Below are 22,463 nucleotides of genomic sequence, written 5' to 3' on the forward strand. Positions count from 1 at the left end.
AGAAAGAGAGAGAGAGAGAGAGAGAGAGAGAGAGAGAGAGAGAGAGACAGACAGAGAGAGAGAGAGAGAGAGAGAGAGAGAGAGAGAGAGAGAGAGAGAGAGAGAGAGAGAGAGAGAGAGAGAGTGTGTGTGTGTGTGTGTGTGTGTGTGTGTGCCGCGCCTGCACGTGGCTCGCGTCCACACTCCAAATTAAAAGTCAGGGAGGGCAGACCTCCTGAATCATGGGATGTTTATTTGGAATCAAGCTGTTTCTCCTGGTCAACTCAAGGCAGCTTGCCCTCAGGTGAGTGGCTCATGAGAGTTAATTACTTAAAGACGGTTAATGATTCTCCTGGGTGACACCGGGGAGGTATATGCAAATTTTAGTAATTACAACAGCTCAGCAGCTGCTACTCTGTGCTGTGTGCCCTGTGCTCTGGGCACTGCTGTTGGATCCCTGATTGTGTTCTTTTGGCCCCACAAGGATCCCATGGACGTAGGCGTGATGACATCGTCATTTTTTCTTGCAGACATGGAAACCGACGTTCGGGGAGGTTTCGGGGGTATAACTAATGTCATAGTGATTAAGGGGCAGAGTCCAGGGTGGGGGCCACAGGCGGGTCTGACTTTAAATCCCTCAGTACTCTTGCTGCATAAAATGGATCAGTTCATAAGAAAACTTCGAGCAAGGACTGTTGGGGGATTCCAACTTCCAGGTGGGTCCTTGGGGCAAAAGCGGATCTTCCAGTTAAATACAAGGGCAAAGGCTTTCAAGCATTTAGGGATGCTCTGTGCCCAATAATGCCCATGTGTGCAAGAGCACCACTTGAAAGAGAGCCTCCCCCAGGGAATCATGACTTGCTCTAGCATCAGCAACAGCCTAGCTACCCAATTAAGCGACCTCAGGCCCTACACCCAGTCTTGGTCACTGATACCATTTGGGTGGCTGACTTCCCGTCCCCTGACAGTCATCGGCCAAGAACTCCACTGGGCCCTTGCCCCGCCGCTCACCTGCCAGCCTGCAGCACCCCGGAAATGCTGAAGAGCCCGAAGTCTGTGATCACCACTTTGCCGTTGTCATAGAAGACATTCTTTGACTTGAGGTCCTTGTGAAGGATCCCCTTGGCGTGGAGGTAGCCCATGCCCTGCAGGGAGCAAGGAGATGGGAATTTTCAGGGAACACCTGAGCGTTCGCTGCTGCCACTACTCTGGCTTGGGCTCACCCTCCTTGCCTCCTACAACAGCGCCCCAAAGAGCCGCAGTTCAGGGGACCCCAACGCAGAGGCTCAGAGGCAGGGTAAGAGAAATCACGGCAAGTGGGAACAGGAAAGGTCCCCAAGACACACATCTGCCACCACCCTCAGACCCCCACCCAACTGTTCCCACCTAGCTCTTCTACCTCCTGAAGGAGAAACAAAGAAAGATGTCCCTAGTGGGGGGAAAAAAAAGTGAAGACAAAAACTTAGAGGAGGTTCCCAGAGAAAGGAATTCCATTCACGACCTCCCTGCACTTCCTTTTTAAAACATAACTTCTCTGCAGAAGATGTGTTTTATATCCTCTTAACCCATATCAGTGCAGAAACCCCTGCCTTCCTCTAGGGATGGATCACGAGTCAGTGATCAAGACCATGGGGGAGAGAGTCTCCTGGAGGTCTCGATCAAGGGTGAATCTCTAGATTTTTGGTTTTTCGCCTTTATGAGCAGTCACATTTTATCTCTTCTAACAGCTTAGTCCTGACACTTCCAATGGGAACTCAAAGCCCCAGTCAACTGACTAATGAGGCACCTGCCAGAAAACACAGGATGTTCCAGTTTGTTTTAATCCCAAACAACTTGCAACAATTGGATATTTCCCCAGCAGCTGTGGAGAGAGATGGCGTGCGCTCATGGGGATTCAAGCATCCGAAGGGTAAGGGATTCTAGCTGCACAAACTTCCCCGGGTCCCCACACGGGCCCAATTATCATGATGATGAGGCAACAGATGGCAGCCAAACATCGGGGGACCAACCCTAATGTGGTAACTGGGCAAAAACCTCTCCTCACCTACAGTCTGGTATTTTTCAGATCGAGTCTAATTTTTTTTTTTTTTTTTTTAAATCCAGACTGTTGTCTGAAGCCAGACCATGCATCTCAGGAGGGAGCCCCAGACCCTACGGTACCTTCACAATTTCTTGGGCAATCTGCCTTGTTTTGTTGACATCCAAGACGATTTTGGCGTCCCGCACCACAGAATAGAGCGTCCGTCCCTTACACAGGCTGGAAAGCAAAAGGACAAAAGAAACGATCAGCAGTTGTTCAAAGGCGAGTGACCCACAATGGTGGCTGGATGGGACAAGTAAGACGGCAGGTGCCACCAGTTTGCCTATCGGATACCGAGCCTGTAACTGGACCTCAGATCTGGCTCTAGGATGCAGATCGGGGCGGGGGGCACGTTCTGTTACGACACACCCGCCCTGGCACCGAGGTGCCTGCAGAAGCTAACCCAGTCCAGAGGGCAGGCTCGCCACGTTCCATCTGTCCCAGACTTGCACAGGAGAGCCGTGCATAAACCAACAACTTCTGGGGTCCTCAGACACCACTCAGACAGCACTCTGCCAGCCATTTGTCACAGCTGCTCCCGCTCGCCGGAAGCTGCTGAGGGACAGTGATAAAACCCCAGCAAAGCGGTGGCTCACGTCCACCAAGTACCATCAGCCAACGATGCATTCAAGCCTTCAGACGGCGGCGCGTCGACACTGGTACTCCTCCCTCCATGCCAGATACCTGTTGAGATGGAGGGCCTCACTTTTTCAGCCTCACTGAGTTCATTGCAAGGACCAGTGGTGTAAGATAAATGACAAGATGACAGAGGACGTGAATGCAGTGACGGTCACACCTCCCCGTTTAGTTGCCTGCATGCCCCTCCGTCTGTCCCTCCCGCAGTGAGCTCAGTTCCTGGCACACACACGCAGCGGGCCCTCAGTACACAGTCATGGAACTGGTGAGGGGATGAATGATTTCTAGATTCACCACCACAGTCCCAGCCCCTGGCACCACGTCTGGCTCATGGTATCGGTGTTGGCTGAAGGAGGAAGGGATGGTATTAGGAAAGTTCGTGTTCCATCTTGTTTCAAAATAATGGCTTGAATTTTTCTTTTAATCTAGGTCTTCGTCGCTAAGACTCGTAGTCCTTCCTTTAGTATTTTTCAAGCCCTTGTTCCATGCTGGACTTAGCCGAGAGTGTGTGCTTGGAGCTAGAACTGTTGGCGGAGGGACCTCAGTTTGGATCCCAGCTGTGCTCTTTACTGTGTGCCTTTGGGTGGGTTACTTAACCCCTCTGGGCTTCGGTTTCCACAGCTATCAAAGAGAACACCTACCTTGTAGAGTCACTATGAGAACTGAATGAGAAGTGGCCAGGGAAATGCCTGGCACCTGGTGGAAAGGGTAGCACAACGGTTGGAACAGGGGCCTAGTCAAACTCTGTGGGTTAGAATCCTGGCTTGTCGGTTAGTGGCTGTGTGACCCCAGGCAGGTGAGTTAACCTCTCTGAGCCTCATTTTCATGATCTGTAAAATGGGGTCAATAGTTCCTGCCTTACAAGATTGTTAAGGAGACTCACATGGAATCAGGTATGTAAAGGTACGGGCATCTCTCTGTGCCTGACATATGTTAAGTGCTGGCTGTTAGGAGAAGTAAATGATCAGTAAAATGGCAAAGGCACACACACCCTTGTGCAAATATATATTGTAGATTAACACACACATCACATCTGTTTGTCCAGCTATTATATTCCTGCCGATATACCTAGCTATGTATCCACTCATCCACCCATATATCCGTCCAAAATGCTACCCATGATCTTTGACTAAGATTCATTTCTTCAATTCCTTAAGCTGAGATGCTCAGGGAAGTGGACTCCCAGGGAGTCTGATTCACCTGTCCAAGGTTGCCCAGGAAGCTGGCAGGAGGCAGCCACGGTGACTCAAGGCTGTCCCCTGCTGTTGCTGTCCTAGGGATACATTTGCTATGGCTGCTGAGGGAGAGGGAGTGGGCTGTGCAGCCTATTAAACCATACTGACGTTTAAATATTGGGGACGGTGGAGACCGTGGGCGGATTTCCTCCCCTGGATACTCAGTTCTTGAATACCCACCTACACTCATTACAGGCCAGAGTGCAGAAAAGACCGTCCCCACCACATATGGCAGAAAAGATCACTGCACCAGGCTCCCAGACTTCCAGACTCTCCTTCCTAGGGTGGCTGCAAACAAGTCACAGGCTTCAAACATCCACCCCATCTTCTTTCTCTGCTCACATCTTCCTCTCCAGGAGCAGCTGCTAAAACCTATGCTTCTCTCACTACCCTGTGGTTTCTGGGGCTGCTGGAGAAACCACCAGCCACTGGTGGGATGTAAATTTGTACAATCACAGCCTGGCACGGCTACCAAAGTGAAATATACAAATAACCCCCAATCGGCATTCTCTCCTCTAAGTAGGTACGCAACAGGCATGCATACTCGTGTTCACCCATGGATCTGCCAGAATGCACTGCCATGTTAACAGCAACCCATTCATAATAGCCCCACACTGGACCTAATCCAAATGTTCCTCAACAGAAAGATGGATAGACTGTGATAAAGCCATGTAACAATATAACAATATAGGTCTCTACTATACTATGTAACAATAAACTGCTGCTAATGGCAAAGAAAATAAACACCATGTTGAACAAAAGAAGCCAGACACGCAAGACTCACACAGAATAATTCCATATGTAGAAAGGGCAAAAGCAGACAAAATGGACCTGCGTGCAAGAACTCAGTGTAGTCGTGACCCTTGGGGGCACGTACGGTTCTGTTTGACTGGAAGGCTGGTACTGGAGTGTGAATATAGTGGAAATTCATCAGGTTGTGTTCTTAGGATCTTGACATTTTGCCTTATAGTATACTTTTAAAAGTTTGCTTTAAACAAATCGGCAAGGTTGCACAATACACAGGTGTTGAAATTTACAAGAAAATCTAAACCAACACTGATACCCCATGCATCCACTTTTTTTTTTTTTTTAAGATACTGCTTTGTTATTCATGAGAGAGAGGCAGAAGGAGAAGCAGGTTCCCCACTGAGCAGAGAGTCGATGTAGGACTCGATTCCAGGACCCTTGGGATCATGACCTGAGCTGAAGGCAGATGCTTAACGGACTGAGCCCCCCAGGTATCCACTTTGAAGCTCGTTACACAGTTCCGAGAGGAATTATCTGCAGAAGAATTGGGGACTCCCAGCCTGGCTGTGCCTGCCAGGTGTGTATTGGGAGCCCAGCCGGAGAGCAGGTGCAGGGAGAGGGTTGAGGCCTGAGCATGAGCAGGTATCAGGCAAGTGTCCAGGGTGGCTGAAGCTCAGATACTCCAGGCAAGTCAGTCCAAGTATCTTTGGCAACTGCTCTAGCCTTGGGGTTTGTGTGGCTAACAGCAGTGCCCAAAAAGCCACTTGCAGCGTGGGAGGTGGAGAAGGGAAGAGAGGGGAGGATGAAGGTTTACGGAGCATATGTGTGGGACCTGAGTCACCTTCACAAATCCTCAGAGCACCCCCGCAGGGTCCACACTATTGCTCTATTCCTGCAGATGATGCTATGCAGACCCAGAGGGGCAGAGGACCAGCTCACAGACACACAGACATACAGACAGACATGGTGTCAGCGTGTTCCTGACGTTTTTCTCATCTCCTCCATGGTGTGGGCGCTCAGTTACCAGACATGATTTTGGGGCCACTTAAGAGACACACAGGCAAGGGAATCCAAATCTGACTCTCCCATTTACTACTTGCTGGGTGACCTTGGGAAGTGACTTTGACCTCCGTTTCCTCATCTGTAAAACGGGGGTATAGGAACACCACCAGCTAACGTGCATGAGCCTTTTCTAGGTGCCAGCCGCCAGCCTAGGCCCAAGAGCCCCACATGGATGGTTATTCTTGCTGTAGTCCATGGATTCTAACATGTGCATTTCCTTGAAATTTCACATCTCTGGAAGCAGAATGTGTCTTATTCACGAACAGGTAACAGTTGTTACTTCTTTCTTTATAGTCCATGAACACATGGTGCACATTGTAATGGATAGCATCTTGGACTTACTAAAGTCTTGGATCAGCCACATTTTACAGATAAGGAAAGTGAGGTTCAGAGAGGTTCAGCGGAGCTAGAATTAGAACCCAGGCAGCCTGGCTCTAGAGCTTAGGTCTTAACCCCCATCATTTTTTTTTTGTTTTTTTGTTTTTTTTAATTTTATCTATTTATTTGACACAGAGAGAGAGATCACAAGTAGGCAGAGGCAGGCAGAGAGAGAGGGGGAAGCAGGCTGCCTGCTGAGCAGAAAGCCCGATATGGGGCTCGATCCCAGAACCCTGGGATCATGACCTGAGCCGAAGGCAGAGGCTTAACCCACTGAGCCACCCAGGCACCCCTAACCCCCATCTTTTGCTCCATAACTTTCTCCGAGACTCCAGCACATCACATGCCCTCAGTAAATGGTAGTCATAATGTCACTACCATGGCAATGAGGATCAATGAGCCAGCTGTCCTGGGTGGCAGTCAGTTGGAAGTTAGGTGAAGGTGTTTTAGTGGCTTAAGGATGTACTTAGTACCCCTCTAGGTTCTGAGGCAGTAAGCGCGTGCACATGCGCGCGTGCACACACACACACACACCTACACATATCACTCCCTGGTATCTCTCTTTCTCTGCAAAATGATCACATTTCTCCAAGAAGAAAAACAAGGACTGGAAATTTACCACTTTACCTGCAGGCTGATAGGTCTCTCCAGCCCTGACCCCAGGCAACTCATTCATATAATTCTGACCTTTGACCCCTGTCCCAAGTGACCCAGTGGGCCTTCTGGCCAGGAAGGCACCCCAAGTATAAGATGCTTTGTTGTAAACCAGCATAAAAGAGGATTACCAGAAACAACGAGATAAATCCACCTAGAAGGCTTATCCAGGACCTCTGTCCAAACTGGCTACTTTCTGCCAAAACAGTGACTGGGAGAGAAATCCAGATGCCTTGGGGCAGCCACTTCCCTTCCCTCCTCCAAACCTCTCACCACCAAGCAGGACCCAGGCCCGTGTGAATGAATGAGGGGTGGGAGGGAGGGGAGTGTGGCTTTCAGGTATGCCTGGTCTTAAACTGGAATGTACTAGACTGTTCTAGACTGGGCCCCTACGGTCTCCCCTGCCATACCCACTTCCCTTCCTGCAGTTACACCTGCTGAAACCTCAGAGGTGTTAAAGTATGAGGCCACTGGTTCACAAACTGGAAGGTGCTTCTTAAAACAAAGATGACTGGTCCCACCCTGAGAAATCCTGACTCTGGCTGGGGGTCTGGGTTGGGACCCAGAGAACTGGTATTTCTAACAGGTTTCCAGGTCATGTTCATGCTGGTGGTCTAGGAACCCCACTTTGAGAACCACCACTCAAATCCAATCTCATTTGACTAGGGCCCAGAGAGAGTAATGTTCACAACCCATTTAGTGAGTGTGGCACTGTGGGCATGGTAGTATTTTAGGGGTAGGTGGTACTATTCTAGGTGTGCGCAAGACAGACATGGTCCTTAATCTCATGGGACTGACTGGCCATGGGAGACATCAGGCAATAAATAAGTAGACAGGCAAATAGATGAGATATTCAAAGACGCCCAAGTGCTAAGGGGAAAATAAATTGATTTATTGGACAGCGAGTGCTGGGGCTGGGGGCCTCTTTAGCTAGGATGGTTAGGGTAAGCCCCTCAGGAGAGGCGACCTTCATGCCAAGAGCTAAATGAAGAAAGAAGGCAGCCATGGGAAAATCTGGAGGAAGAGAGTTCCAGGCTGAGGGACCAGCCAGTGCAAAGGCCCTGAGGTAGAACCAAGCCTGGTACACTTGAGTGATATAGCAATGGCCCTACAGTGGGGCTCTAGAGAATACCTCCCGGAGCGAGCCCCCCTCAAGTACTGATCTTCCAAATAGAAGAAACAGTGGGGTGGAAACATTCCTTAGCTCTGCCTGATCTGAGAGACCCAAGGCAGTTGGTTTCAAAGTCAGCTGTTATTTTTAAAACACTCTATTCTGTCAGAATGGATTTACAACCCTTTGGTTGTTCACTCACTTCTAAGCATTCCCCACCTCTCAAAACTCTAAACCCACTTAATTGCCCCTCCCGTTCCTCCCCCCTTCCCTCCCCCCTTCCCTTGAGCAAATAAATCACACTTCAAGAGACAAGTTGTGTGCTGTCGAATTCCAGCCACAGGCAAGCTTTTAACTTCCAAGTTGTTCATGAATCTAACACTGAAGATATTAAACCTCGGGACTCGGGGGCTTTCTAATAAAAAATGCCAGGTTCGCTTCCTATTAAAAAGGGGGAAATGCCAGAAAGCGAGTGAGAAATGTCAGCTGTTTGCCACCGGCTTAACACAATGTGCATCCGGGAAATGAAGAGTCATAGAGTTCCATTTAGTAAGAGGTTGGTGGCAGGAGGCTCAAGTCCCAGCCAAAGAGGGTGGTGGCCGGCTAGGCATTGGAAGATGCAAAGCAGGAGCCTAGCGGCTCAGGAAAGTAGGACTTAACGTTTTGCTAATGCACACCCTTCCAGCCTTTGATACGGCTGCCAAACTTGGAAAAGTGGGGAGGGACAAGGTAAGCTTGGACCCTCTCTTACTGGATTTTTCTCTCCAGGACTGGATGCAGTTCTGCTATGTGCAGAGGCCAAAGGCTACCTGGTCTGGGCCCTTCAGAGTACAGAGACAGGGCTGTGCCAATTAGTGAGAATTCCTGCCCCTGACCGTGACCTCATGCTTCTGGTGACATTCTGCCCTCTGTGGTCTGGGCTCTACAAGGGTAGGAGTGCTCCAGGGGAAAGGGCAGCCTGCTGGGCAAACAGGAGCCGTCAGCTCACTGCAGGCGGATCTTCCAGGAAATGGTAGCCCAGCTGGGCCTCTGCCTCCAATCACATTGTGTGGTCCAGGTGCCATCCGAGACCTGTTCTTCTTGACCTTGTCCAAAGACGTCCCAGGACATGATCCTTCCTAACTCTGCAGCATAATCTTTTATCATCCCCTAAGGGTCAGACTGTGCATCTCATGGCAATCATTCCAGAACCACCACAGGATTTTTGCCAGATTGGCCACCTTCCTTTACTTATCACTTGCTAGTAGTTTCTTTTGGATGCACTGCCTTGAAAAAAATAAGTGTATTTTAGAAAGAAACTTTTATCATGACCTCCTATATTGCCAGGTGGAAAGCCAGCTGAAGAGGGCTGGAACATTTGAGGGGGTTCTTCAGAGCTCCTGGGTGCACCCCTGCAGCACACAGCTGGCCAGGCCCAGGGGAGGAGCTCCAGAAATGCTCCGGGAATGAGTGAATGAATGAACACAAGGTCCGACCCCCTTCCTTCCTCCCATTACCCACCGGAGCTGGGAGGAGAGCTGTATTAGGCACCAGGGCAGAACTTTCTGAAGCACACTATGACAGCCAAGCCAGAGCCAGTCAGCGACAAAGTTGCCTTCTCCCTGTCTGTGCAAGGTACCAGAAGACCACACTGACCACCGGCCCTGCCTTCTGGGGCTGGATACAGAAACATATCCGTTCTTGTGCTCCCTGACCAGAAACGCTTTTTTTTTTTTTTTAAAGCTGAATGGTAAACTGAATTATCATTTTTAAAATGTATATGAATACCACCTAATTTATATGCATTAAAAAACCAAGGACAGATTCCAAGGTGTCAGCATGGTTATATCTAGGTAGTGGGATTAAGAGCTTTACAAGGTTGTGTTTTTTCCCCCCTTGCAGCTTATCTCTCTTTTCTAATTTTTCTCCCAATAAACACATGGTACTTTTGTTAAATGAGAGAAAAGGGAAAAAAAAAAGGCTCCTCTGAGTCAGACTGCCATGAAACCAGACGCACGTTCATCCTCTAGACAGTTTGGAAAATACTGAGCCGGCCACGGACTGAAATGAGGAAGGACGGTGTGAACCATATCCATGCCCCGAGCAGCTCAGCCTTGGCCTTGCTCAGAAGGCTGTCGGGCTGTGATTCGTTCAATGCAGGAAGGGTTTTTTGAGCCTTGTCCTCTGCAAAGGGGTCCGCACCTGCTGGGCACACAGCCTGTGACTGGTTCTTACCTGAAGCCCCAGTGATATTCTCTCCCTGGAAAAGCTCAACCCCTAAGGAAGAAGGCAGAGTCAACGATCTGAGTTTTTAAAGTAACTGTGTGTCCTGTAAGAGAAGGGGCAGACAATGTGTGGTATGCATCACTCCACTGTGTCCTTTCTGCCCACAGGGCCCTGGGGCCCAAGTGGGTGGAGAGAGATGGGAAGATGGGGAGAGGAAACAGCAGGGGGACGGGAGAATGCTATCTTCCCAGGAGACAGACCTCAGGGCGGCACCACCTGGCCATGATGTAAGGGAACATGTATAGAAAGTTCTAGAATTCAGGCTATAGACTCACGTTACAGATGACTGGTCCACCTCCTTCATGGAAGAAATGGGGACACAGAGGAAAATGGAATTTCCCAAGACGGGGCTTCAAGTGGCACAGCCAGGCTTGAACCCCCAGATCTGCCTGAGGCTAAATTCTGTGTTTGCAGCCCCAGAGCCAAGCTGCTTCCTAAGAATCAAGAATACCATTCGCTGAGAACCTTCCCAAAAGTGCTCTGCTAAGTGTTTGACAGAAATGATCTTAACTACAGCTGACCCTTTAATGACACGGGGGTTAGGGGCACCGACCCCCGACGCAGTTGAAAATCCTCATGTAACTCTTGACTCCCCCAAAACCTAACTGACCGGAAGGCTCACAGGTCACATAAAGTCGATTAACACATATTTTGTATGCTGTATGTATTATATACACATTCTCATGATAAGGTAAGCTAGAGGGGCACCTGGGTGCCTCAGTCGGTTAAGTGTCTGCGTTCTGCTCAGGTCAGGATCCCAGGGTTCTGGGATGGAGCCCCGTGTCGGGCTCTCTGCTCAGTGAGGAGCCTGTTTCTCCCTCTCCCTCTGCCTACCATTTCCTGGAAGTTCTGCCGCTCCTTCCGTTTGTGCTCTCTGTCAAATACATAAATCTTTTTTTTTTTTTTTTAAGGTAAGCTAGAGAAAAGGCATTGAGAGACCCACAAAAAAAATACATTTGCTGTACTGTATTTCTAGAAACAAGTCTGTGTATAGTGAATTTGTGCTGTTCAAACCCATGTCATTGAAGGGTCACCTAGAGATGCATTCCCAACCTCAACCTTATTAGGGAAGTGCCACTCCTATTTCAGATGGGAAAACTGAGACTCAGCGAGTCAAGTCACTTGCTAGGCTCGTGCAGAGGACACCTGCAAAGCAGAACTAGCAACCCCCCATCTGTCTGCCACCAGCGTCTTGTTCTTAGCCACTGAACTGCATGGCCTCTTTGGGAAGTAGAAAGGACTGAAGAAAGAGGGAACGGACACTGTCCAAGCTCCCGAGACAAGCCTCACCAGAGCCTGTGGGAGAATTGTTCATCTTCCCACTTTCCAGATGAGGAACCAAAGCCTCAAGGGAATGAATGACTTGCCCAGGATTCTTCACGGCCAGGACATGGCACAGACAGGGTCCAGTCTGCCCGAAGCTCCCTTTCCACTGCCTCTCCCTTTCTTGAGAATGGGATGCCCCAGCACACACCCAATGAGCTCATTGTTGGCAGGGCTCTAGGTCAGGGGTTCACAGAGAGTTTGGGAGACCATAGACACACGGGCTTGGGAGAGTAAATACCCAGTAAATGCTGCTTTGTGGGAACATAGTGACACCCTTGTTTGCGCACTGTTCTATAGATGCTTTTCTGCTAAAATGCCAGAGTTGAGTACCCATCACAGAGACCGTATGGCAAAACTAAGAATATTTACTTTCTGAAAATAATAAACATTAAAAGAAAAAAAAATTTTTAAATTCACTGTCTGGCACTTTACAGAAAAGATTTGTTCACCCTTGTTCTAAGAAACTGGGATGGGTCAACAGAAATTGGGCCACTAGAACTAGACAGAGTTGAACAAACCTGACTCATTCTCCTTTTGCATTGGCAACTCGGTGCGGTTAAGGTCAAGCGTATTTTCCACTCGTTCAACCATTCACCCGTCCGTGCGTGTGAGCCAATGCTCCCACACTAGGTGTGGGGCTACTGAGTCCGGACGGCAAGGCAGACACCACACAAGAATGTCCGCAAGTGTCACAGGTGCGGGGACGGGGCTCTGCTCGGGGTTCATTTGGACTGACGAGGAAGAAGGGAGAACTGGGTCAACACACACGCAGGCCAGGAACTAACATGCCAGCCCGTGTGACACAGCAGTGGTGACAGGCTGGGCTGCCTGTTGCCACCTACCCTGCCTGCTGGACAGGAGGAGGCTCCAGGGGAAGACACACCCGGGTCCGATGTGCCGGGACTCAAACATGGAGGCGCATGTCAAGTCAGGACCCTGGAATGTATATTTGAGTCTCCTGTGGCTTCTTCTCCATAATCCCTTCCTGACTCCTCCACCTGCTCCCCTCCAGAGCCTTCCCAGGGGACCCCCGGGGCGCTAGATGAGCGGGACCAGTGTTCTTCTGAACACGGCAAATCCCAAATTGCTTTACAGATCACTGGTTTGCATAGGGTGACCACGGAGGAAATCACTGATCCCTTGGGGCCACACAGTGGGTCACTGCTGCTGAATCAAGAGCCACAGGCATGACATACGTCCATGTGTACCCACATGTATGCATGTGTAGTCTTGTTTCTATGGGAGCCAGTGCCCCCTCCATGTGCATAGTCTGAGGTCCTCATGAGTACGTGTGTATACATGTGAGTGAATCTGTGTGTGTGTGTGTATGTGTGTGTGTGTGTGTGTGTGTGTGAGAGTGCACGCGCGCACGTGTGGGTGCGTTGAGGCAGGACACACGTGCATGCGTAGTTATGTCTGTGACCCGTGTATATGTGTGCAGGCATCTCGGCATTTATGTGCATGTCTGTGTTATCGCCGGGTGTGTTTCTGAGACCGGTGTCGGAGAGAGCCCTGCAAGGATGGCCCCGCCAACCTCAGAATTGGCCACAGCCTCTCCTGCCGCTCAGAAGGCGCTCTGTGTCTGCATTTCCCTTGGCCTTTGAAATGCTCCAGTAAAAACGTGGATTCTTGGTCTGAAAGATGGAAGTTCTGGTTGCGAGGGGCTGGCGACTGAAGAGGGTGGGGGTAGGGAGCGACTGTGGGCAAAGCGTCTACAGTTAGATGTGGGGATAGTTGCACAATTTTGCAAATATACTAAAAACTACCGAGCTGTATAGATCCTGTCAATGAGCAAATTTAAGGAGATACGGAAATACAATCAATACAGTTGTTCCAAAAAGAAAGAAAATTGGAAGTTTACAAAAAATCCCCACTTGTTTCTTGCTGCTGTCTTGGCCGAGGGGTAGAGGAGTCCCATTTTGGGGGAAGAGGAAAACCTCCTGATTTCACATACCTGTCCGTCAGGTCTGTGAAATGCCCTCCCCCCCATTTCTACAACCACACACCTCTGCCAGCCTGACAGTGAAGAGCACTGTGTCCTTGGCACTGGAAGCTTTTTAGATAAAGGCAGAACACTGAGGGGATTGGAGGCAGGCTGGATGGGCAGCACTGCTGGAGCGACGACTCGGACAGAAATGAACTTGAGCTACCGTTTCATGACACCAAGAGGGATGGAGACAGATCTAGAGACCGGGAATGCGCTGGGTGTAAGCATTCCTTTTGCGGGTGGCAACAGAAAAAGAGAATGGAGGGGACAGAGAACGCATCAGAGAGGCAAGAGCATCTTGTGGCTAGGACCTCTGAACTTGCAGGTGGGCAGAACGGAGTTCCACGTCCAGCCCGGGTGCTCTTATCTTTTTAAAGATTATTTATTTATATATTTATTTGAGAGAGAGAGAGAAGGAGGAGGAGAGAGGAAGGAGAAAAGAATCCCAAACTCTGCACTGAGCACAGAGCCCGAAGCAGGGCTCAATCTCACGACCCTGAGATCACGACCTCAGCTGAAACCAAGAGTCAGATGCTTAACCGACTGGGCCACCCAGGTGCCGCAGGTCTGGGGGCTCTTAAGCTTTTGGGCACATCACTTAAAAGAAATGCAGATGGACAAGCCAGACTCTGCCTCACAGGTCTGGGAGGATTAAATTAGAGAATGTGCAGGGAAGAGACATGTCATGTGTTCTCCGAAGTCTGTTCCACGTTGCTCCCTCCAAGTCCTACGGGAGACCACACTGCCCGGTCTCTCTGCAGTGAGGCATCACCAGCTGACTGCTTCCGGCCCATGAAACGTGACACCTGTCACTTCCTGGTTGGGATGCAGAGAAGCCCTCTATTATCTCTCTTTAGATGATAGGATAGTCCCCCGCTGAGGGACTGTGTGGAAGGGAGCCCTCCGGCAGCATTGCCCAAACTAGAGCACACCCTACGTGACTGAGAGGTGAAATTTCTGAGTAAGTCACGGAGCTGTCAGGGTTGACTGTCCCTGTTGCACAAGTCTATCCTCTCCTGACCAGAGCTCCCGGTTCATAGGTAATAGGCAGGAGGCGGAGGTTTGCAGGTTAGGGATTAAGTGAATCAGGGTTTCCCAGGACACAGGATGGGCACAACCAGCCCCATATAGTACTGAATCACAGAGCCACAGCAGGAGTGAGGGCATACGACGGGCATGAAAGAGACAACGGCAACATGAAAAACAGGAGACTCTGGCCAGGGTCACCCCTGCGCAGTAAACATCACCGGGGAAAACCGGTCTCTGCTTTGGAAGCTGCGTTCTTCTTGGTGCCGAAGGAACACGGTTCTCTTCCAAATGCCCACAGATGCCTCCATTTGTACGTAACTGGGCAGGCGAGTGGTTTCAAAGAAGCAGAGGCGAATGGGAATCTGTGCTCGCTGAGATTCAATTTCATGTTTTTGTTAATAGCTTTCTCCTGCTTCTCACAGATAGAAAGCAAGTCACCCCAGGGATGTGACCTCACCTCTCAATCATTTAAAAACAGCAAATAAACGTCCAGAGAGATTAAAAACAGAGGTTCCGTGCCCTGAAAGGTGGCCGTGTGACAATGTTGCATCTTCATGGGAAAGATGAAAACTCCATGTAATCCTATTACAAATATTTCCATTAGTCACCAAGCCTCACCTTGGTAATCTGTTTCAATTCAAAGTCCTGTCATTCCCCAAAACCCAATTTAGGAGGTGCACGAACAAAATGTAAGTTTGTGCCAGTTTCTCAGAGACGGCCAAAAATCATCACTCAAGTTCATTTGGGGTTCTTTTTTTCCCCCCCTTAAGCTCTTAACTCTGGGGCACCAAGAGAATTCCTTCCCAACATTTGCCGGGTAATCTTGCCCTCTCAGGCCTCCTTAAATCCCCAACTTCTATCTGCAAAGCCTCTAGGGCAGAGATGCAAAGATCTTAGCATGCAAGGGTCCAGCCAACTCAGCACGTAAGGTGCATGCACTTTGAGATGCTCTAGGGAGGCCAGTAGGAGGGAATGCCCAGGCCCGGGGCTGGGACTCTATACAAAGAGTTAGGATCAACCAGACCACTCACTCTACACAGCTCAGGGCCAGAGCCCAGGTGTCAGGCCAGCCTCTACACCATCCCGTCTGCCAGTGCGGGAGCTGTCAATTGCACCGTCGCAAGCACACTGCGAACACGTGGGTAGAGTTGGTGACATTGTACAGTGGAGAGAGGCTCAGGGTTTAACCCAAACCTGGAGCTGGTACGCAGTGATGCTGCCCCCCTTCCCTAAGACCAGAGCCCAGACGTTCTACTCCCATGTCTCTGTGAGTTTCATCAGCCCTCCACGGCCTCCTGCTTACGCTGAGTTGTGCCTCTGTGGTTTACACCCAGGAAGCCCTGGACAAGGAACGGAAACTTCCTGGAGCCTGCTCGAGGCCAAATGCTTATGCCTGCCCCCAAATTCCAGTTGACATTTGCAGGTGGGGCCTTTGGGAGGTGATTAGGTCATGAGAATGGGATTGATGTCTTATCAAAGAGATCCCAAAGAGCTCCCTTGTCCCTTCTATCCCAAGAAGTGGCAGGGATGAGACAGTCCTCTGTGAACCGAGAGTCAGGCTCTCACTAAGCGCGAAATCTGGCAGTGTGCTGATCTCGGACTTGCCAGCCTCCAGAACCTTGAAAGATAAATGCCCATTTCTAAGCCCCCCATTCTATGGTATTTTGTTAGGGAGGCTCAAATGGACGAAGACCGAGCCTGATCTATGGAAAGGTGATGAGTGATCAAATTCACGTCCGTGGTTGGCTGTGAGCATTCAGTAACACAAAGTAGCACCATGTCTGTTCAGCACTGTGCCTGGCATGCGTTAGGGCTCAAAACTCTCTACTCTTAGTATTATGATTACTCATCCCTGAGGGTCCAGATGCCTTAGACTTTGGGACTGACCATACCCCGCCCCCCATCAGTTGGCACCATTTATTCCAATCCAAAGAACAATCGATACTTTTCAAATGTGGCACCTTCTTTCTTGCTTGCTTTTGAGCCCACCATCCCCTCCACCAAGAACACCCTTCCCTCCATCCCCCACTTCTTCGAAAGGTCTTATTCATCAAGAAATAGCCCATCTTCCCTCTCCGTGAGTTCCCACCATACCCTGCCCACGCCCGTGTTTCCACTCTTCCTACATGGTATAATACTGAGTTTCTTGTCTCTGCTGGGTGGATAAGCAATCAAAGAAACACATACATTAATGACTAACAAAGCCATTTCTAACATTTTGACTGGGGACACAGGTTTAGAATGTTTGTAACTAGGAAGGAGCCTTTGAAGTTGACACACATGCCATCCTATTGGGCCAACAAAACATCATCTCTATCAAAATTAGAAGTTAAATGTCAAGGCTCTCAGATGTGATTTCGTAAATTATCTCAACGAGGCAGCCCAGAAGAATTAGACTATGGATTTTATTGGTTCTCTAGATCATACGTTAACACTCTTTTTGGCAGCCTGAAAATGACATTTCTTTTCCCAGCCATTATCCCCTCTTTTCCCACTTAGCAAACATTGTTGTTGTTGTTTTTTCCCTGACTTGTCAGTTTCAGGTTGCAGCTTCTGTCCTTGCTTGGTGCACGACGGTCTGTTTGCTTCAGGACACCATCTTCTCAGGGTCAGAACAGCCCCATGGTGTCCACGAACCTGACTGTCACCGCCCACGGTGGCTTCAAAAACCACACAGGAGAGGAGAGAAGAGAACCCAGTGTGGGGGCCTTTCCAGGGGAAAAGCGGACAAGCAGACCTCAGATTCTCTCCCTCAAGAGGAGGAGCTGGACAGAGGCCCAGAGACAGCCCGTGGGCTCCCAAGTGCTTCCTAGTCAAGTAATAGAGGCACGTGACCGAACCTCTCTGAGCCTCGCTTCCTTATCTGCAAAATAAGGGTGACGGTATCATCCTTGTGAATTGTTAAGGAAATGCCCAGATGTGAACCCGGCCTCTACCACTACACGTTGTTTCATCTTTCTGAACCTCTGTTTATTTCATCCATAAGCTGGATTTAATGAGCCGAACTCACTATTCTGAAAATTAAACAATTCATCTAAAGAGCTTACCGCTGTGCCTGGCACAGGGAGAGTACCAGTGAAAATACTGCTCTTCCTTATAAGGATTAGAAACAATTAACAGTGCGTTCATTTCCTCTCTCCCTTTAAGTAACCACCCAAGGCATGAATCCATAGAACAGATAGGTAACAGTCTCCTGGGTCACAGGCTGAGGGTTAGACTCTGGGGTAGGTCACATGGCTCAAGAACATCCAGGATGTCCTGTGCCTTCTGGTGCAGTAGAGGAGGAAGGTGTGACAAGACCCTGGTCTGGCTCAGGTCACACATGGTGAGGTGGGCACAAAGGAGGAGGCAGAGCCTGCTGTGTAGGGAAGGGCCAGCTGTGGAGGAGGGTTTCGGGCAGAGGAGCAGAGAAGGTGGAAGCGGAGACTATCAGCTATCATTCAGACATTGTCCCAATATCATTGGGGTGATGGGGACCAAGGAGACCTCCCACTGCTGTCAGGAAGTTCTAAGAGCCCTTCTTGGTTGGTGAACCCCAGTGGTCTCTCACTGACCTTCCTCCTTCGCTTCCTCCAACCTCCTCTGTACACAGCCAGGGAATGAGCTTTGGGACTCAAAAGGGAGATCACATTAGGCACCCCATCTGCTGCCCTGATAAAAATCCTTTTAGAGGGGTGCCTGAGTGTCTCAGTCGGTCAAGCATCTGCCTTTGGCTCAGGTCATGATCTCAGGGTCCTGGGATCGAGCCCTAACCCAGGCTCCCTGCTCAGCGGGGAAGTCTGCTTCTCCCTCTCTTTCTGCTCCCTCCCACTGCTTGTGCTCACTCTCTCAAATAAAAAAAATCCTTTTAGAATCCTCCTTAGCAGAATGATGAAACCTTGTCCCATGTGACATGGCTCCTCCTACCTACTGCCACTCTGGCCTCTTCATGTGACCCTCGTCCCTTGTAACCACCCAAAGGGAGCCCAAGACTGCTCCTGGGGCCAGGGGGCCAGTTACTGCTCTTGTGGACTTCTGGAGCCCAAATGGGCAATCGCCTTCATACAAGTAATCACCAGAGTGACAGGTAAGGGAGGACCAGGGCAGTGCCAGGAATCACATCTGGGTGCCTCAGGGAACGGCCATCTCTTCTAAAGGAGGAGGTAAGGGGCACCTGGGTGGCTCAGTGGGTTAAAGCCTCTGCCTTCGGCTCAGGTCATGATCCCAGGGACCTGGGATCGAGCCCCGCATCGGGCTCTCTGCTCCGCGGGGAGCCTGCTTCCTCCTCCTTTCTCTCTGCCTGCCTCTCTGCCTACTTGTGATCTCTGCCTGTCAAGTAAATAAATAAAAATCTTAAAAAAAAAAATAAAGGAGGAGGTAAAATAGACAGGTGGGCACAGTCTCAGCCAGGGCTGGGTTCCCAAGTCACATCACACCATGTCAGAGCCGAGGGACATCTGCTGCGGTGGAACAGCCAGACCCCACCCTGCCCTAAGAGACATGTGGGCTCCCTGGAAGCTAATATTCATTCCTTCACTCATTCACTCCTTCATGGATCTACTCAGCACGACTATGGCATCAGCTACTGTTTTAGGTAATAGGTTAAAAGCCATCTCTCTGCCCTCGTGGAACTTACATTTTAGCCCAAAGAGAAAGAAAGAAACAAACAAATGAATTAGGAATATATTCATGAGAACAACAGTAGCAACAGCTAACACTCAGCTATGCCCTGTGCTGGTCTAAGCATCTGAATACTGGGCATACTTTCATTCTTAACAGCCCCCTGATCAGGAGGGGACTATGTTGTCCTCACTGTGTAGAGCAAGGAAGGAGGGGCACAGACAGGGGAGGTGCCCAAGGATGCACAGCGAAGTGAGAAGTGTTGTGGTCTGTGCAATCCCCAAGAGAAACAGTGCGGCTGACAGATCACCGCCTTTCACTGGCATTCCCCACGTGCACTGTTCCAGATCCTTCACGAAACCCCGTTGTAGTCTGATCATCCCCGTTTTACAGGGAGGAAACAGAGGCTCAGAGAAGGGGAGGGACTGCCTGAGCACCGTCGGCACTGAGTCAGGGAGCCTGGACTAGAAGCCAGGTCTAGATTCTCTTGAAAAGACAACATGTGAGAATGGTCTCTTTGCTTCGGCAGAACCTGGATGAGCCAAGACACACCCCTAACCATCCCGGGTAGGACCACCGTGGTCTCTACCCATCTCCTCCCCAGCTCACAGTGCAGAGGCTGGGAGGCTGCTTTGCCTCCACTCCCAGCCTCCCTGCCTCCTCCCTGGAGGGCTCTGACCTTGGGTCTTTTGTCTGTAAAATGGGAATAAGAGTTATACCTGCTTCAGGAGGAGAGCTAGAAGAGGACCCCCAAAACATTCAAGTAAAGGCTTTAGCAGGAGCCCTTGTCCCTAGGAAGTACCCGACAAATTGTAATTCCCCTTACTGTTACGATTCCCAGTCTTCTCATAAGAACAGTTCCTATATATCGACACAACATTGGCTGCTCTTTGGAAACTGAATTTCATCTCTGAGCTTTGCCCCAGGGAACCCCAAAAGCTACTTGTAGCTGAGACTGTATTAGCCAGCCCCTAAGAGGAAACAACAGTGATGTCAGCCAATTGTCAAGCCCAAGGTGTGCCGTGGGGCATCAAAGAAATGTGCTTTACCTGTGCTCTGACATTTATTCTTCTCAACGACTCTGATAACTAAGACACAATCTGCCCTTTCAAGAGAACAGAGAAGCCAGGAGGTTAAGACTCCAGGGTCCCTGTCACAGTGCTCTTGTGATTGGGGATGGGCTTGGGGAGAAGTCTGACATGGCTCATCTGGGAATTGTACAGTGGTTCTTAATCCTGGTTCCAGGACAGAATTACAGGGAGAGCTTAAACAAAAGGACATCCAGGCCCCACCCCAGAACCTTTGCATCAGAACCTTCCCAACATCACCCATAAAAATCAAATTTTAAAAAGCTCCCCAGGGGCCCCTGGGTGGCTTAGTCAGTTAAGCAACCGCTTTTAGCTCAGGTCACGATCCTGAGGTCCTAGGATTGAGCCCTGAGTTGGGCTCCCTGCTCAGTGGGGAGCCTGCTTCTCCTTCCTCCTCTGCCCTTCTCCCCACTTGTGCTCTCCACTCTCTCTCAAATAAATAAAATCTTAAAAAAAAAATCTTAAAAAAATAAAATAAAGAACTTCGCAGATAATCCTAATGTTAAGTCAAGTTTCAGAACTATTAGAAAAAATGAAACCACTCATTTTGACCCAATAAAGGACAACCCACCCCCCAATCCTCTCATTTTCATTGACTTTCATCCAAAAAACGATCTGCCCCCTCACATCTGTTCTGAAATTCTTTTGTTTGGAAAACATGGTCTGGTTTTTTAAATTATTTTTTAGAGATGAGAGAGCACAAGCAGAGGGAGGGAGAGAGTGAGAAGCAGGCTCCCCACTGAGCAGAGAGCCCGATGTGGGGCTCGATCCCAGGACCCTGAGATCATGACCTGAGCCAAAGGCAGAGGCTTAACCCATTGAGCCACCCAGGCGCCCCAGAACACTGTCTGGCTTTATCTACTGCTTGAAGCATCTCTGTGGCATCGAGATCACAAAGCCCATCCTACAGGATCTGTCAGTATCCAGCACCCAGGGAGGAAAGCAGGTGTCCCAACTTCAAGTCCAAGAGGACGTCCTTACATGAAAGGACCGGAGATCTTTAGGACATTTGAAGAAAACCATGGCCATCCATCTTACACAGGGATAGGAGCTCAAGGGACCTGGTTTTGATACTTGACCCCCAAAGATACTCTTAGTAGGGTTGACTGAAGGCTTTTACTGCAATACTGAAATGTGACAGAGACAATTGCCCAGATCGGGCTGGATAGGGCAGGGAAGGGGAGGAGATGTGTTCCTTAGAGAAGGGCCACTTAGAGATAAAGGGAAAGTTTCTGGAATCGCAAGGCAGGCACCATTTAAGGCCAGCGGGTGTCTGTCTGTCCCCAGCAGCTCCATCTGCCTGTAGACAGGGCTCGGTTTTCTTGAGTGGTTAAATCTACCCCTCTGTGATCTTATTTGAACTGCTGATTTGCTTAGCAAACTCTTTCCCTATAAATAATGAATAAGCAAACTCCAGCCTGCCACTGATAAATTATTACAAGTTGGGAGTTAATGGGGTGTAAAGTAGACAGGCAACAGCCCTGCCGTTGGTTCCCCTCCCCACCTCCAACCTCTGGAAAATGCGCTAAGCCACTTCGGAGCCTACTAGGTCGGCATCTTCCCTCCCCACCCCGACCACCCAAGACCACCCTCTCTTCCTCCATCTTTTTCCAGGGTCTCGGCTTCCATGCTCACCAGCATGGAATTCCATAAAAATGAGAACCAAAGGCAAGGAAACAGGAGGCAGAGATGGTTCTGGGTCTTTCAGGCTTGCTGCCTGGTTTTTTGTTTGGACGGTCTGTTTTCTTTTCATATCAGGGAATGTGCCACCCACTGTTCATTTCCATGGGCGTGCAGTCCACTGCAATTCCCGTCTATGGATGTTCCCCACCCTACCCTGTCATCTTGCTTTGCTCCAAGGAGCTGGCTTTAATTATGACACACTCTCTGACTCCATCAGGCCTCAGGAGGAAAGCTCCAAACGCTCATTCCCAGCACCTACCAGTGCCTAATGGGCTCTCAGCAACCATTTGCTGAATGGCTAAAAGGCTAGAACATTACATGAGTGGCTGGATGGGCACAGGAATAGATAGGTGGGAGGATGAGTTGGTAGGAAAAGGGGTGCTTGAGCAGATGCATGATGGATGGGGAAGACAGGTGAATGTTGGATGGGAGGAGGGAAGGAAGGGTGGCAGATGTTGAATGGGTAAAGTGGGGCAGGGGTATGACAGGGGTGGATGAATTGATTAGAAGATGGACGGATGGATGGACGGATGGATGCATGGATGACGGATGGACGGATGGATGGACAGATTGATGATGGATGGATGGATGGATGGATGGATGG

General features: G+C 49.8%; 1 protein-coding gene across 1 annotated transcript in view; it reads right to left on the reverse strand.

Moving 5' to 3' along the window:
* LOC111156475 (kinase suppressor of ras 2) overlaps window positions 1-22,463 on the reverse strand; it is a 390,957-nt gene that overhangs the window by 10,991 nt on the left and 357,503 nt on the right. The window contains exons 15-16 of the mRNA XM_022517399.1: window positions 2,140-2,236; window positions 991-1,124 (exon numbers count right to left, since the gene is read on the reverse strand). Coding sequence (XP_022373107.1) covers window positions 991-1,124; window positions 2,140-2,236 — 231 coding nt within the window. The remainder of the gene's footprint in view (window positions 1-990; window positions 1,125-2,139; window positions 2,237-22,463) is intronic.

This window comes from Enhydra lutris, unplaced genomic scaffold, assembly GCF_002288905.1.
Source record: "Enhydra lutris kenyoni isolate GAN:26980312 unplaced genomic scaffold, ASM228890v2 scaffoldscaffold46, whole genome shotgun sequence".
In the NCBI taxonomy this organism is placed as follows: Eukaryota; Metazoa; Chordata; class Mammalia; order Carnivora; family Mustelidae; genus Enhydra; species Enhydra lutris.